Raw genomic sequence first — 16006 nt, forward strand, 5'->3', positions numbered from 1 at the left:
ATCGTTATGTTGTCCAGCCACTGTAGCAGAGGTTCCATGATGCTGCTTCCCATAGCAGCTGTGAAGACCAGACTGATTATTGATGAATGATTACCGTACTTTTATATGATCATCATGTTTCCCCATTGGAAGGGAGCAGCTGCACTGAGTGGTTATTAATAGCGTTGATAAACTTAACACCCACGGCTTCAGCTGCTACACCACATGTCTCCATTCAAGCCATCCAGCAGTGTCACAAAACAGTTGAGACTACCGCTCTGCTGAGCTCTGCAGTCTGTCAAGGTTTAGTCTGACTCAACGGATGTAGGTTTTGGCAATAAACCTTGTTATTCGTTGTCACACTGCCCAACCAGTGGCGAGTCTGGCGACGCAAATTAATCTGATTCGGGATGAGAGATTCTCTCAGCACCAATCAGATTCGATCCAGACTATTTTGCAAGAGCACCATCGCTGCGTCCGAGGCTGGCTCCGCCCAAGACGACTGCGATTGGTTTAAAGAAATACTGCGTTTTTTCCATCCCCTATTGCAGAATGGTAATATGTCCAGCCAGACCTGTCTCCGGTGCTGGCACAGCGTAAACGAAGTGTAGAGGTAGGTCTGGCTATGCAAGACTAGTCAAGGTTCATCTGGTAAGGTGCTTTCCTCTGGTGCTGGAGAACCATCCCCACCTTTCAGGAGAACCTCAACGTACCCTGGGAGCCCAACCCCGGGGCCAGGGGGTGCTGCCTCTGACCAGGTCCAGTCTGGACTGTCTCCTGCGGTTTTGTGAGGAGAGTGAACGTTCAAGCTCTTGATTGTAGCCTGTAACTCAATCGTTTCTACTCTAGTGAATGTAGACTCAGCAGTGTGCTCTGAGATGTACTCCAGTTAGGATTATACGCCGCGTTCACTTCTGGTCTGTGATTGGTCTCCTCGATAATTCTGTGTGCCACACATGAATAATTCAGTACGCTGTTTTTATGACTCAACAGACTGAACGTGGTCAGTACTGAAGCTCTGTGTCAGTCTGACCTACAGACTGAACGTGGTCATTACTGAAACTCTGTCTGATCAAGAGATAAAAGTGTCGGCTAAATGATTAAAATGTAAAATTAACCTGTTCAGTACTGAAACCTTGTGTCTGTTTCAACAACAGTGTCGACCTGGTCAGTACTGAAGCTCTGTCAGCGCTGTGTGTGGTCAGTACTGAAGCTCTGTGTCAGTGCTGTATGTCTGGTTAGTACTGAAGCTCAGTGCTGTGTGTGGTCAGTACTGAAGCTCTGTGTGGTCAGTGCTATGTGGTCAGTACTGAAGCTCTGTCAGTGCTATGTGGTCAGTACTGAAGCTCTGTGTGGTCAGTACTGAAGCTCTGTGTCAGTGCTGTGTGTGGTCAGTACTGAAGCTCTGTGTCAGTGCTGTATGTCTGGTCAGTACTGAAGCTCAGTGCTGTGTGTGGTCAGTACTGAAGCTCTGTGTGGTCAGTGCTATGTGGTCAGTACTGAAGCTCTGTCAGTGCTATGTGGTCAGTACTGAAGCTATGTGTGGTCAGTACTGAAGCTCTGTGTCAGTGCTGTGTGTGGTCAGTACTGAAGCTCTGTTTCAGTGCTGTATGTCTGGTCAGTACTGAAGCTCAGTGCTGTGTGTGGTCAGTACTGAAGCTCTGTGTGGTCAGTGCTATGTGGTCAGTACTGAAGCTCTGTCAGTGCTGTGTGTGGTCAGTACTGAAGCTCTGTGTCAGTGCTATGTGGTCAGTACTGAAGCTCTGTGTGGTCAGTACTGAAGCTCTGTCAGTACTGAAGCTCTGTGTCAGTGCTGTCTGTGGTCAGAACTGAAGCTCTGTGTCAGTGATATGTGGTCAGTACTGAAGCTCTGTCAGTGCTGTGTGTGGTCAGTACTGAAGCTCTTGTCAGTGGTCAGTACCGAAGCTCAGTGTCAGCGCTGTGTAGAAGCAGCTCATCACACCACTCTTTGTTCTGGAACCTTCCACCACTAACGTACCACCCAGCAGCCAACTGATGATTGTATTTTTCCATCACACTCAAGTCACTTTTGTGACAAAACAACTTTTTGTAACCGAAGCATTTCTAGCTTGTGATTTGCATTGTTTTGAACTGTTCTGTCTAAGACTGCTGGGAAGGTTTACTAGCGGTTCATATCTGAATTATTTATATGCTTTTCCTCGCCACATCATGAGAGACGAACACTCGCGTGTAGAACTTTGTAATGTTTATCACTTCAGCATTTAGCATTTCAGGGCTTCACGTCTCCTAGGGACGCCTTTCTTTGATGTTTTTTCTTCTATGAAACGTGAAAAGTGATCTGTATCTTGTATCTCCATGGGAACAGAAAAAGAGTCTTCTTTCCTCTCTTGGTTTGTATATATTATAATGTGTTAATTGAAATTTATGTACAGTCCTTTTGTAATAAACAGCTTTCTGAAAGCAACACTGTCTGTTTTGTTGAGGTCAGGGTGATGTTAGTTTGTGTTCAGAACCAGAATACAGCACTGGGGATCTAGTAAACATGGACTTAAGTCAACATAATCTCTTTATTGTCATTGTCTATCAACAGCACAGCAGTTTATGATGGCGATAATAACCATGATCACGGACCTATAAATTAGATAAAAATCTGACACTACATCCAGCTAGACACAGATCAAAGCCCGCTAACCTTCCATCCTATTAACCCTGTCATAGGCTTCTGACACACCTTTCACCCAGAAGAGGCCTACATATCACCCCCAGGGTGCGCACTCCAACCAAGCTTCTTCCTCATTCTCCTCTTCTACCTCCCATCTTCCTCCTCATCCTCTTCTTCCTACTCCTCTTCCTCCCCACCTCCAAACTGGATGATATGGCTGACAGGCAGCATCCAGTCACTACGGTTGAGATGGGCCCCAAAGGTACTACCCCCCCAATGGTGCCCATAGTTTGAAAATTAATTAATATTTGTATTAATTATAGTATTTTTCTGTTAAATAAAAAATAAAAAAATCCTTATAAATTAAGACATTAACAGAGAAACAGTGTTCTGTTTTTTTTGACAGGGTTCTGTTATGTGACTTCTCTTCATCCCCTATGGGACACAAAGCTTCAATGAGCTCTCAACATTGCATGCTGTTAAGTGAGCAACAGCCTATCTGTGGCCGGAGGCAGCCGCCGTACTGAAAAAGGAAGTTACACCAACGTAGCGTTTACCGCAGTTAGCAGTCGAGCTAAGCTGTGCACTCCAGGGGCTTCATTTATCATTGTGGATACACCCTTTTTCATTTACACCTGATTTTTGTACTTGCTTTTCTCCGCAAATAATGTGATGCATCATTCCAAAACTCGATGGGAAATATTGAGAGATATATACACAATAGGCCCCAGGCCATGCTGATTGTCATCACAGCTTATAAACTCCTTCTGTGTGGGCTACCCTGGGCTGTCAAACAGGTGCTCCTGATGTGGACTGAGACCCATTACACATCTTCAGAACTCCAGCCAGGAGGGGGAGGGGGGATAAAGTCTGGGGGCGGCACTGGTTGGTTGTTGTCCTGGGCAGGGGGCGGGGCTTGAAAGGAAGCAGAGAAGATGGGGGTTGATTGACAGGCCTGAGAGGGCTCCACATTGGCTCTCCCTGTTGCTAGGAAGTGCGTGCGTGCGTGCGTGCGTGCGTGCATGCGTGTGTGTGTGTGTGTATGTATTGGTGTATTTGTGTGTGTGTATTGGTGTATTTGTGTGTGTGTGTGTGTGTGTGTGTGTGTATTGGTGTATTTCTGTGTGTGTGTGTGTGTGTGTGTATATGTATTGGTGTTTTTGTGTGTGTGTGTGTGTGTGTGCTCCAGCCTCACTGTCTGTGCTGAGTGGAGGGTGTGGAGGGTTCCTGGGCATGTGGGAGGCTGGTCAGGGACAGGGTAGAGCTGAGGGACGAGGCTCTCTTCAGGGCTGCCTTGTAGCTCTCATACAGGCTGGTCCCATACTACAACACAGCCAGGCACACACACACACACACACATACACACAGCCAGACACACACACACGCACACACATGCACACACACACACACACACAGCCAGACGCACACTCACACACACACACACGCATGCACACACACACGCGTGCTCACACACACAAACACACACAGTCAGACACACACGCACGCACACACACACGCTTGCACGCACACATACACACACACACACACACACACACCACAGTGAAAGAATTGTCTTAAACACTTCACTCAAAGTCTCCGTTGATATGTTTTTGATCTATATACCATATACAATAGTGTAAAAATAGAATTATTTGATGGGTAAGAATGGAGGACATGTTTGAGTTAAGCGCCCATATAAGACTGATGTGTAAAAATAATAATGCTGATTTGTAAAAAAAAAAAAAAAAAAGTATAATGCTGATGTATGGTTCTGACCTTGGCTACGCGGATGGAGCTGACCCAGAGCTGGAGGGTGGGTTCATCATCACAGCACAGGAAATGGACGTGTGGGGACTCCTTCTGGATCCGGGGGTGCTGGGAGGTTGGGGGTCAGGAGAGAAGAGGTCAGGCTCAGGAGTTTAGGGGTTTAGGAGTGTAGAGGGTAGAGGTCAGGAGAGGGGAGGCTGGGGTTCAGGAGCCCACAGTCACTGTTGACTGCCTCTATCTTCACATAGCACTTCATCACATAGCCAGCAAGGGGCAGCATGTTAACATTCAGCAGGCCTCGAGAGAAGCAAAATGAACTGCCATTCATTACTTGGACCAGGATTACGCAAAACTCCACCGACTTGGGTTCAAGTCAGGATCCAAAAATTCATTGTCAATGGGGGAGGTTGAAACGGCCAGATTTCGACGTGGGAAGGTCACAGAGTCCTGCTTGCACGCATATGTGCACGTACACAGCCATGAAACGCATTCATGAGCGGAAGTCTGTGTTTTAGAATAAGATGTATGACCTGCACTGCACTGCTCTATCCCCTGCGATGACTGTTTTATAAAGTGTGTGAGATTAGCCATTGCTACACTTACATAGATGCCTGTGAAATTAGCTAACAGGATGTGTTAGCTAAGTCGGCTAACACATCCATGTCACTTCCTCTCCTGTCAACCGTTACCATGGGAACCACTGTCATACTCAACTCTCTCACACTCGGTTCTGTCTTCACTTCCTGAACTTCTGGGAGGGGAGGCAGCACCACGTGTTCATATCTATGGGCAGCACAGCGAACCACCAACCCAACACGTAATTATTTTCATTAATCATCTCATTATGTTGATTAAACTGGTCATCTCAGATCCAGTTTGAATAGTGGTTGACCTGGGTTGTAGAGCTGAACACCTGCAGAGGTCAGATGAGATCATCTAAGAAAAAGGGCAGTGGACGGGAGATAAGAAGTAGGAAAAGATCAGAAAACCCGACCAAGGTTAGGACAGGCTGTTAAAAGGGAAAGATGATAGAGATGGCGTAAACAAGCTATGTTGAAGCACATGACGTCATTAAAGGGTGAGAATTGAGAGCTATGTTTGTAAAACTGGTTCTAAAAGATGTCCACCGGAGGTCAACTGTTTCAAAAAAATATCCACGGGGGGTTTCAGAAACGTGATTTAGAGATGTGACTATAAAAGGTGGCGCTCGGGGGACTCAGTGCAGTTGGATTCTCTACTCAGTTTATTGCTGTATCAACTCTGAGCCCAGCAGTAAAACTTTTGCATCAGACTCTTACAGTTTCCAGTACTTCTTTTTGAGACTGAAGCAAACCAAGAAAACTTTACATCATCCACCAACCACCGCATTACATCAGACTTGACCAAAATGGCGGCTGTGAGAATAAGGTCAATGGGTGATGCTAAAGTTCTGTGGCATCTTGAAACACCTTTAAACATATCACATTATTAACCATAACCCCCTCCCCCCCCCCTCTCTCTCTCCATCTCTTCGCTCTCTCTCTCTCTCTCTCTCTCTCTCTCTCTCACACACACACATCACATCTAAAAATCCTATACATGAAAAGAAGAAGAGACTCATTTCAACAATAATGACTTAGAGTATTTGTGTTTGGTGGTCTGTGTGTATGATAGCTTGCTTTGATACATGCGGTATCAAAGTAAGCGACTTTGAGGATGATGCTGTATCTGAGTCTGTATTTGTATCTTTAGTGTCAGTACCTTTAGGATGAAGCAGTGGTCTGTAGGTGCTCTGTATCTCTGTCTGTAGTTGGAGGTGGTGTAGATGTTGACTCGGTCAAATTGGATGAAGCAGGCCAGGTCTGTAGACATCTGTCAGAGGAGAAGAGTGTGATCAAACACAAACTAACCTATCTAGCTAGCTACACTAACTAACAAACTAACTAACTAACTAACTAACTAACTAACCTTTTTAGCTTTATTAGCATGACAAATTGCTCATCTGTGTTTCTAAAGCTTTCTAAAATGTATGTAGATTGAAAATAAATACAAATAAATAGTAGAAATAACAATAAGCAGTAGTAATTAACAGTGAAGATATGCATAGTAAATGATAACAGATGTACTGTATGTGTGTGTGTATGTGTGTGTGTGTGTGTGTGTGTGTGTGTGGAGATATGTATGTGATTGTGTGCCTGCATGTGTGTGTGTGTGTGTGTGTGTGTGTGTGTGTGTGTGTAAGTGTATGTGTAAATAATATTATAACATAAACATGAGTGACATTTATATAAAATATATACCATGAAAGAAAGATACATATATACATATACATAACATTAGTATAGTAACAGATGTATGTGTGTGTGAGAATATATGTGTGTGCTGTGTGTGAATGTGCATGTGCTGTGTGTGTCTAGGTCACTCACTGTCCCTCAGGTTGTGGCAACTAACAAACTAACTAACTCACTAACTAGCTAGCTAGCTAGCTATACTGCCAGCTAGTTCTTCCTGATTCTCAATGGTATTTCCTATTGTTAGAATAATACTTAATGTGTACCTTGGTCTTTCCTTTAGGTACATAATAGATTCCGGAGGCTCGGAGCAGGAAGTAGCGGCGTTTCCATGACTTCTTGCCGTTCTCCTTCAGGTACAGCAGGCCCTCCAGGTCTGGCACGATCAGAGATGCACCCTCAAAGTTCTCCTGCAGGGGGCAGATTCCCACTTTGTTCACCTGTTACACACACCTGATTAACTTCCTAAGGTGGTTTAGGAAAATCGCTTGCAATCTCAGCTTTTGCTAGGCCATAGTGAGCTGTTTGTCAGAGTCCTTGGTCAGCTGTGTGATATTGTAGCTGACCTTAAACAGGAGCTCCTTCTGTCGATCTTTGATGTTGTTCAGGAACTGCTGGTTCTTTCTCCACAAGTAGAACTCCTGGAAGAGATGGACACCACCCAGGATGCCAGTTTTACCTTGAGATGGCACTGTTCTCCTCTCCTTCCCCCTGCCTCTCCCCCCCTCTCCTCTCTTCCCCTCCCTTCCTCTCCTCTCCTCCTCACCTGTGGGTCTTTGAAGAGAGCGTACTTGCTCGGTCTCCTGAGAAAGAGGAGTGTGTTACTGCTGTCTCTGGTCCAGGTCAACAGAAGTTCTACCAGGTTCTCATGGTCCTCAAACCCACGCTCTAGAAGACAGCAAGAACCAAAACATGATGTGTGTGTGTGCATGTGCGTTTGCTTTCGCGTGTGTGTCACTAGTCTACAGCTCAGTAATGGTGTGTGTATGAGTGCGTGCGTGTGTGTGTGTGTGTGTGTGTGTGTGTGTGTAGGTCTCACCAGTCTGCAGCTCAGGGTTGGTCTCACACAGGCTCCAGTCCAGGCCGCGGTCACAGTGGGTCTTCTCAAACAGGCTGTCCAGAACATCCCTGACCGTCTGCCTCCCGTCCACCATCAGAGTCTTAGAGCTGCTGTCCTCCATCAGCACTTTCACCACCAGCTAGGAGACACACACACGCACACACACACGCACACACACATACTGTACACGCATAGCAATGATGCCAAAGCAGCTATGATTGATCATGACCTGGTTAAAGGATCTGAGAGTCTTCAAATTTATAGAATCTGAATCTCTTCTCCTCAGAACTCCTCACCTTCTTAATTTTAGCTTCTCTGAGCTTCTCCAGAGCCAGCTTGATCTTGTCAGCCTTGGCCTGAGCCTCGGTCCTGGCCTGGGAGGAGAGAACGAGGCAAGAGGGGTGAGTGCAGAAACGCCCGTTCTGGAATGCTATGTGTGACCGAGTTGAACTGGACAACCCACCCACGCCATCGAATTGCTGAGAATGTAGTGTAGCTGGCTAAAGCAGTGTTTATTAGCGTTGGTCATGTGTCATGTGTCATGCATATCAGAGGACCTCAAATCTAACCCAGAGAGGGGCGAGTAAGGATGGAGCCTGTGACGCATGGAAATCCAGTCATATACAGGAACTATGGCACAGCTGAGAGAGGGAGGTCTACGGGGGTCTCTGAAGACACGTCATCACATGTCATCTGCACCAGTTCCTGACTACAGATACAGTCTCCACATCGACAGCAGGGGATGTTCCACGGGTCTGGACATGGATGGAAGGAGAAGTACCTTTGGTGCCCCTGGGGAGAGGGGCAGCGCTGGTGACGGGGTGGTGCTGGCGGTGGAGGGGGGAGGGATGGGTCCATTGGTCAGTCTGCCTGAGGTGATCCTGTCCTCAGCAGAAGCCAGTTCTGATCCCAGGTCAGCCACCAGCACGTCCAGGTCACCGTCATCCAGCTCACTCAGAGATTCTGCCACGAAGGAGCATGGGAGGCGAGAGGGCAGTTTAAGTTCCTTACTCACAGGCCGGGGTTTTTAACCGGTGGTCCGCGCCCCCCTGGTGGTCCACGAGGGCATTGCATGTGGTCCGTGACCATTTTTAATTTTTTAATTATTTTTTATTCATTTATTCATTCATTTTCATTTCCATTTACGATTTCTTGTTTGTGAATAATCAAATCCATCCAAATATGTCAAATTTAGTGCAGTTGACTCCTACTATTTGAATTACAAATAGCGATCGATTCTTGGTAGCCTGTGTGTGCTCTGCCAATGACGATAGAATCTGTCACTAACCAACGTCACATCTAAGAAAAAAACAAAACAAAAAAACAACCAGAGGTCCATCCATTACTAGGATCTGGGACAAATAAGTTTGAGAAAGGCTGGTTTATGCTCAATGCTTTTTGGTGTCTTTGGAATATGGTTACTTACAGTAACTTACTGTAACCCCCACAGCTAAGCAGTTGTTTGTGCTGTGAAATTGTGAAATGAGCAGGTCTATAGCGAATGAAAACTTCCTGTCCTATCATTGTGGGCACGCGCACCACGCCTGCACCTGGCAAAAAAATGTCCCTCATTTGGGAGTGAGAAAGTTGGCAACCCTAATCTCAGCCCTTGTCCCCACCCCCCAAAACAGTTGCTTCCGCAGGTTGCTTCTTAGTCAGGATGGTGGTCCCTGGGACAAACACAGTTGAAGACCACTGCTCACAGGTATTTGGTCTAAGCCCTAAAGTCTAAAAATATGAGTTAAGGACTTAAGTATAGTGAAACAGTAGGTAATTCTGCACCTCAAATGAAACACAGTACGTCCTGATTATAGGCTACAGTAGCAGTTGTAAGTAATACATTTACTGTATAAATTTACAACATTTAGGCTAATGGTTAACCCATTCTGATGGGTTAAGTATAGCATGTATAGCATAGTATAGCATGAAGTATAGCATGACCTCTGCATGCTATACTTCCCAGATTAGTACAAAACAAGCTAAATGTTGAAAATCTTGGAGCGTGCTTTAAGCCTATCGTCTGTCTCTCACCATTCAGGTCTGTGTATCCGATGGAGTGGATGGCGTCTCTCTGGGAACTGGAGGAGTCTGGTGGCTCCACTTCTGACTCTATACTCTGTGGAGAGAGAGAGAGAGAGAGAGAGAGAGAGAGAGAATCACAAGAGTATCAAGTATTTGTCATCGTCATCTTTAGCCTGGCATCGCCAGACACAATTCGCAAGAGGAGAGAAACAGGATGTGAGATCACGGGATCAGGACGGTGAAGTCGGGCTACATTCATCTCTATGATGTCATCAAAATGACTGAAGTGAAAGATACAGTAAGCCTACAGTCAGAATGGCTGAAGCATAGGGGTACGACGATACACTCGGATCACGATATGATACACAATATTGATTTCACAATAGCGATACGATATTATAACAATATTGTTAACAAAACTTGAATGATGAGTATATCTGGCATGACTGGAAAAATAATATTTAATTTTGAAAGACACAAAATGCTAAATTGCTGTTATTTGCCCTATAGTTCATTTTTTTCTGTTTTATAACTCGCAATATAAGGACATATATGATCTAATAAAAGCACTGATCTGCATTCTCTCGTCTTTTTCAGTGCTATGTTTGAACAGACGAGGGCACGAGTTAGTAGGTGATAGTGGCTCATTTGCAGCCAGTCCTATGATAATAATAATAATAATAATAATAATAATAATAACAATCATAATACTATAATAATAACAATATACTATGAATATTGATATTAATATTAATATTGACATTAATAATAATAATAATAATAATAAGAAGAAGTAGAAGAAGAAGAAGAATATTATAATAATAATAATAATAATAATAATAATAATAATAATAATAATAATAATAATAATAATAATAATAATAATAATACATCAAATTTGTACTGCGCTTTTCTGGGTATGTAAAGTCACTTTTAAAAATATATAATATATTATTTATTTATTTATTTATTTATTCCGTGAGACAATTTTTCATCTCAACATGTTTTTCATATGACAATATCTCGTGGCCGATACCTGTCACACCCCTACTGAAGCATCATGGGAGATGTAGTTGAGAGATAAAGCTCCACCCACCTGTGTGAGGAGGTCCAACTCCCCCAGCAAGTCAGTGAACATGGCGTCTATGTCATCCATCTGGCAAAAACACAACAAACACAGTCAGGTAGACTGTATAATACACAGCAGGTAGGGACAGACAGGTACTGTACATCGCACAGCAGGTACGGACAGACAAGTACACTACACAGGAGATAAATACAGACTATTACACCACACAGCAGATACAGATAGACAGGTAAACCATCCACACAACAGATACAGATAGACAGGTAAACCATCCACACAGCAGATACAGATAGACAGGTAAACCATCCACACAGCAGATACAGATAGACAGGTAAATCATCCACACAGCAGATACAGATAGACAGGTAACCATCCACACAGCAGATACAGATAGACAGGTAACCATCCACACAGCAGATACAGATAGACAGGTAAATCATCCACACAGCAGATACAGATAGACAGGTAACCATCCACACAGCAGATACAGATACTGTAGACTAGTACACTCCACTCCACAGCAGAGAGAGTAATAGACTCACTGTTGGTTTGCATAAGCCATACTGTACACAGACACAACAATCACATGCAGGTACACTACTGTAGATACACTACAGAGCAGACACTCTTCAGGTGAAACATTTTTTTCATTTTAGCTTACATAAAACTAAGTCTACACAAGTACAACACTGATTCACATGACATTATAGCCCACCATACATGTGATAGAGAAATTAGTCTGAGTCCTCCACTGACTGACCCCAGCAGACTGGCAGCACCACAGACCAGAAGACCCAGCCTCCCACTGGACAACCCTCCCCCTCCAGCCTCACACAGCCCCCTCCCCCTCCAGCCTCACACAGCCCCCTGCCCCTCCAGCCTCACACAGCCCCCTCCCCCTCCAGCCTCACACAGCCCCCTCCCCCTCCAGCCTCACACAGCCCCCTGCCCCTCCAGCCTCCCACTGGACAACCCTCCCCCTCCAGCCTCACACAGCCCCCTCCCCCTCCAGCCTCACACAGCCCCCTGCCCCTCCAGCCTCACACATCCCTCTCTCCCTCCAGCCTCACACAGCCCACTCCCCCTCCAGCCTCACACAGACCCCTGCCCCTCCAGCCTCACACAGCCCCCTCCCCCTCCAGCCTCACACAGCCCCCCCCCCCTCCAGGCTCACACAGCCCCCTGCCCCTCCAGCCTCATACAGCCCCCTGCCCCTCCAGCCTCACACAGCCCCCTCCCCCTCCAGCCTCACACAGACCCCTGCCCAGCCAGAGTAAAGCCAATCACAAGGGAACAGAGACCACACCGTCACCAGATCCCTAAATCTGCGATCCTCATTGGCTCCAATGGCAAATTCCTATTTATAGAGCACAGTAAGTTGTTCCCTCGTCACAGGGTGGGGAAGTTCTGGTGTCCTAACCCTGACAAAGCCCTCCATCCTCTGCCATGACCGCCTGGCTGACCCTGACAACATCATCATCCACACTGGATGATAATAATAATGATCTGTATTTATGTGCAGCCTACAGTACACCCCCCCCCCCCTTGAGTCACCCTATTACGAGGAACACTTTTTAGAAAATCTCCATAAAGAGATCTGACATTTCCAGGCCCGGGGTAATGTCCTGTTGGTGGGAGATTTAAATGGCAGAACAGGATGTGAGCCTGACACAGCACTGTAGATCCTGCTGGAAACAGCCACATCTTTGGGCAGTGTTCTCTACACCTCACCCCCACAACCAGCCACCGACACAATCAAGACCACGTTGTGAACAAGATGGGGAAAGAGCTGGTGCATCTCTTCGCTCCTTAGGTCTGTATGTGCTTAATGGCAGGATGGAAGGGGACTGTCTGGGAAGGTTCCCCTACCGTTCAGCTCTTGGGACTAGTGTAGTCGACTACGCCATCACTGACATGGAACCTTCCCTCATCAGTGCATTTACTGTCAGACCACAGACCCCACTATCAGATCATTGCCAGATAAATGTATACATAAAACCATCTGTACTTGGTGCAAATTATGCAAATTATATACAGTACAATACAAAATCAATATGAATGGACTTCTGAGGTTCTCTTTAAAAATGTAACCACTTCACCTGAAATCACCAATCTAATTAACACTTTCCTCTCTGTACAGTTTCAACCAAACCAGTTAAACATGGCTGTTACAAAAATAAATGATATCTATGATAAATCAGCCAGTAAGGCAGGTCTTAGTAAAACCAGCTCTGCATCTAAACAGAAACTGACACAGAAACAGTGGTATGATGGACTGCGATAAGGACTGCATAAATATCAGAACAAAACTAAGACGGTACTCAACCTAAAACACTGTCAACTACAAAACAAGACCTGCGACAAATATATCAGAAACTAATAGAGATTGAGGAGTCCGTTATTCAAAATCAGTTCTGGGAGAGATGAAACAACTTGAGCAACAAAACAGACAACCTGGCCCCACAAAATGGAAACATGTGGAAAGATTATTTTGAAAAACTATATGAGCAAATTTCACTTAACAATTTCAGCCATGAACATAAACCAATTAGAGAAAAACTGACAATCCTTGAATCGACAATTAAAAATAATTAGAACCCCCTTGATTACCCAATCACAATGGAAGAACTAGAAAACAACATCAAAAAGCATAAATCTGGCAAAGCATGTGGAGTTGACGGAATAAGGACAGCTATGCTGAAACACAGCAGCCCTGCGCCGAGACTAAGTTGTTCAATCTCCTTCTTCAATTAGGCTGCTTTCCTGAGATCTGGAGCCAGGGGCTTATTTTCCCAATACATAAGAGTGGAGATAAATTGGACCCTAACAACTACCGAGGCATCTGTGAGAGCAGTAATCTGGGGAAGGAAGGTGTTTTGCAGCATGATCAATGCCCGGATGCTGGCCTTTCTTATGGAGCACAATATCCGGAGTAAGTAAGTACAGTAAGTAAGTAAAACTTTATTTATAGAGCGCTCTTCTCAGCACGAGTGCACAGAGTGCTTTACAGTGGAGAATTAAAATAAACATACAGTTCACATAGGCAAAAATCATGACAACATGGGGGGAGGGGGGGGCAGTCAATAGTTGGGCTACAGATCGCCTAAAGCCTGTCTGAACAGGTGGGTCTTCAAGAGTTTTTTTAAAAGAGTTCTCAGAAGTTGAGGCTCTCAGGTCCTGGGGTAGGGCATTCCAGAGCCTAGGGGCCGTCAGTAAAGGGCAAATTGGCTTTTTACCAAATCACCGCACTACTGACCAAGTTTGCGCCCGACACGCCCTAATCATCACGTACACCAAAAAAACAAGGGTAGTATTTTTGCATGTTTAATTGATTTTAAAAAGGCTTTTGATTCTATTTGGCAAGAGGGATTGTATTATAAAATTCTCCAAATTGGTGTAGGGGGTAGGGGGTAAGGTTTATGACATCATTAAGTCAATGTCAGTAATAAGTGTGGAGTTAAAATTGGCAATAAAACAACAGATGTCTTCACTCAAGGGAGAGGTATTTTTCAGGGCAATAGTTTGTCTCCAACCATTTTTAACATCTATATTAATGACTTGGAAATACTGTTGGAGCAATCTAGAATCCCTGAACTAACCCTTAACAATAAGGAAGTAAAATTTCTGCTGTATGCTGATGACCTGGTGCTGCTGTCACCCACACAACAAGGACTACAGCAGCACCTGGACCTCCTGGACCAGTACTGTCAGAACTGGGCCCTGACAACAAATCTAAAATTATGATATTCCAAAAGAAGCCCAGATCTCACAAGATCTCACGATCTCATCTCAAATTGAGCCCCCAAGACACGCTGAGATCTCAGGCACTACAAACCCAAGAGCTGAACTCCTAAAAGAGTCTGTCAGCTGGTCCTAAGACTTACTGATCACAGAACACCAAATACTGTACAACCTCAACATCAGACCAGCACTGCTTCACAACCACTAATCAGAATCAACCAAAAGACGCCACTCTGGAACATTGGATGACTCAAACCAAAACACAAAACAAACTTAATTGCTATCTGGCCCTAAACCATGAATATAAATTGGCAGAGTACCTCTTCACTGTCAGAGACATAAAGCAGAGACATATCTTGACCAGATACAGACTGAGTGACCACAGTCCAGCCATAGAGAAAGCACGAAACAAGACATCCTGACTACCAACAGAGGAGAGAGTCTGCGGTCACTGTTCGACAGGTGAGGTACAGTAGAGACAGAGATGCACTTCCTCCTACAGTTCACTGTAACATAGTACACTGTAACAAATTCAGTGAAATTAGAAACAACTACTTCAACAAGTTCAACTACTGTATGTTATTCCAGACTTTAAAGAGCTTAATGATCTCTCTAAATTAAAAATACTCCTAGGAGAAGGAGACAGGGCATGTATGGCTGCCCAATACGTATCAGCATGCCACAACCTGAGGGACAGTGAGTGACCTAGACACACACAACACACACATATACTGTGTATTCTCTCTCTCTCTCTCACACACACACACACACACACACACACACACACACACACACACACACACACACACATATACATCTGTTACTGTACTAATGTTATGTATATGTATAGATTTTTTTTCATGGTAGGCCTAGGCCTATATATTTTCTTACACACACACACACACACACACACACACGCACGCACACAAGCACACACATACATATGATCTGTTACTGTGTTAATGATAATTTTTTATGCAAATCGTTACTGTTAATTACTACTGCTTATTGTTATTTATTTATTTTCAAGTTAATTTAACAGTTCAAAGTTCATTATGTATTTATTTATTTTACAAGTGACATTTGATACATTTGATTTTGTATGAATATATCATTTTTGTTAATTAAAATGAAAATTTGTAAATTGTTAATTATCTCTTTATTGACCTATTTTATGACCTATTCTTCTATCTATCTGTTAGTCTACTTAAAGGGGTCCAAGTTTGCAAAAACAACTTTTTCATTCAAATGTACATTTGAGTCTCTGATGGGCCTACTAACACACAAAGTATGAAATGAAACAACCCAATCATTTTGTTGTGGTCAGCCGAAAAGAAAACATTAGAAAAAAAGTCAGTCCCTGCAAGCCATTCAAATCTCCTGTGTCACTCTACGTCATGTTCGGGGACCCTGCTAGCTAGCATAATGTCTTCGCA

General features: G+C 44.4%; 1 protein-coding gene across 1 annotated transcript; it reads right to left on the reverse strand.

Moving 5' to 3' along the window:
• Positions 1-3814: 3814 nt before the first annotated feature.
• LOC311316386 (amyloid beta A4 precursor protein-binding family B member 1-interacting protein-like) lies at positions 3815-10898 on the reverse strand (the record flags this gene model as incomplete). The annotated part of the gene is made up of 11 exons (XM_084447227.1): positions 3815-3946; positions 4400-4498; positions 6131-6241; positions 6927-7070; positions 7227-7301; positions 7427-7548; positions 7700-7859; positions 8017-8094; positions 8502-8683; positions 9752-9836; positions 10839-10898. 11 exons carry the CDS (start codon positions 10896-10898, stop codon positions 3815-3817), a joined length of 1248 nt encoding a protein of 415 aa, XP_084303353.1.
• Positions 10899-16006: the final 5108 nt, after the last annotated feature.

This window comes from Borostomias antarcticus, assembly GCF_949987555.1.
Source record: "Borostomias antarcticus genome assembly, chromosome: 12".
Taxonomy (NCBI): Eukaryota; Metazoa; Chordata; class Actinopteri; order Stomiiformes; family Stomiidae; genus Borostomias; species Borostomias antarcticus.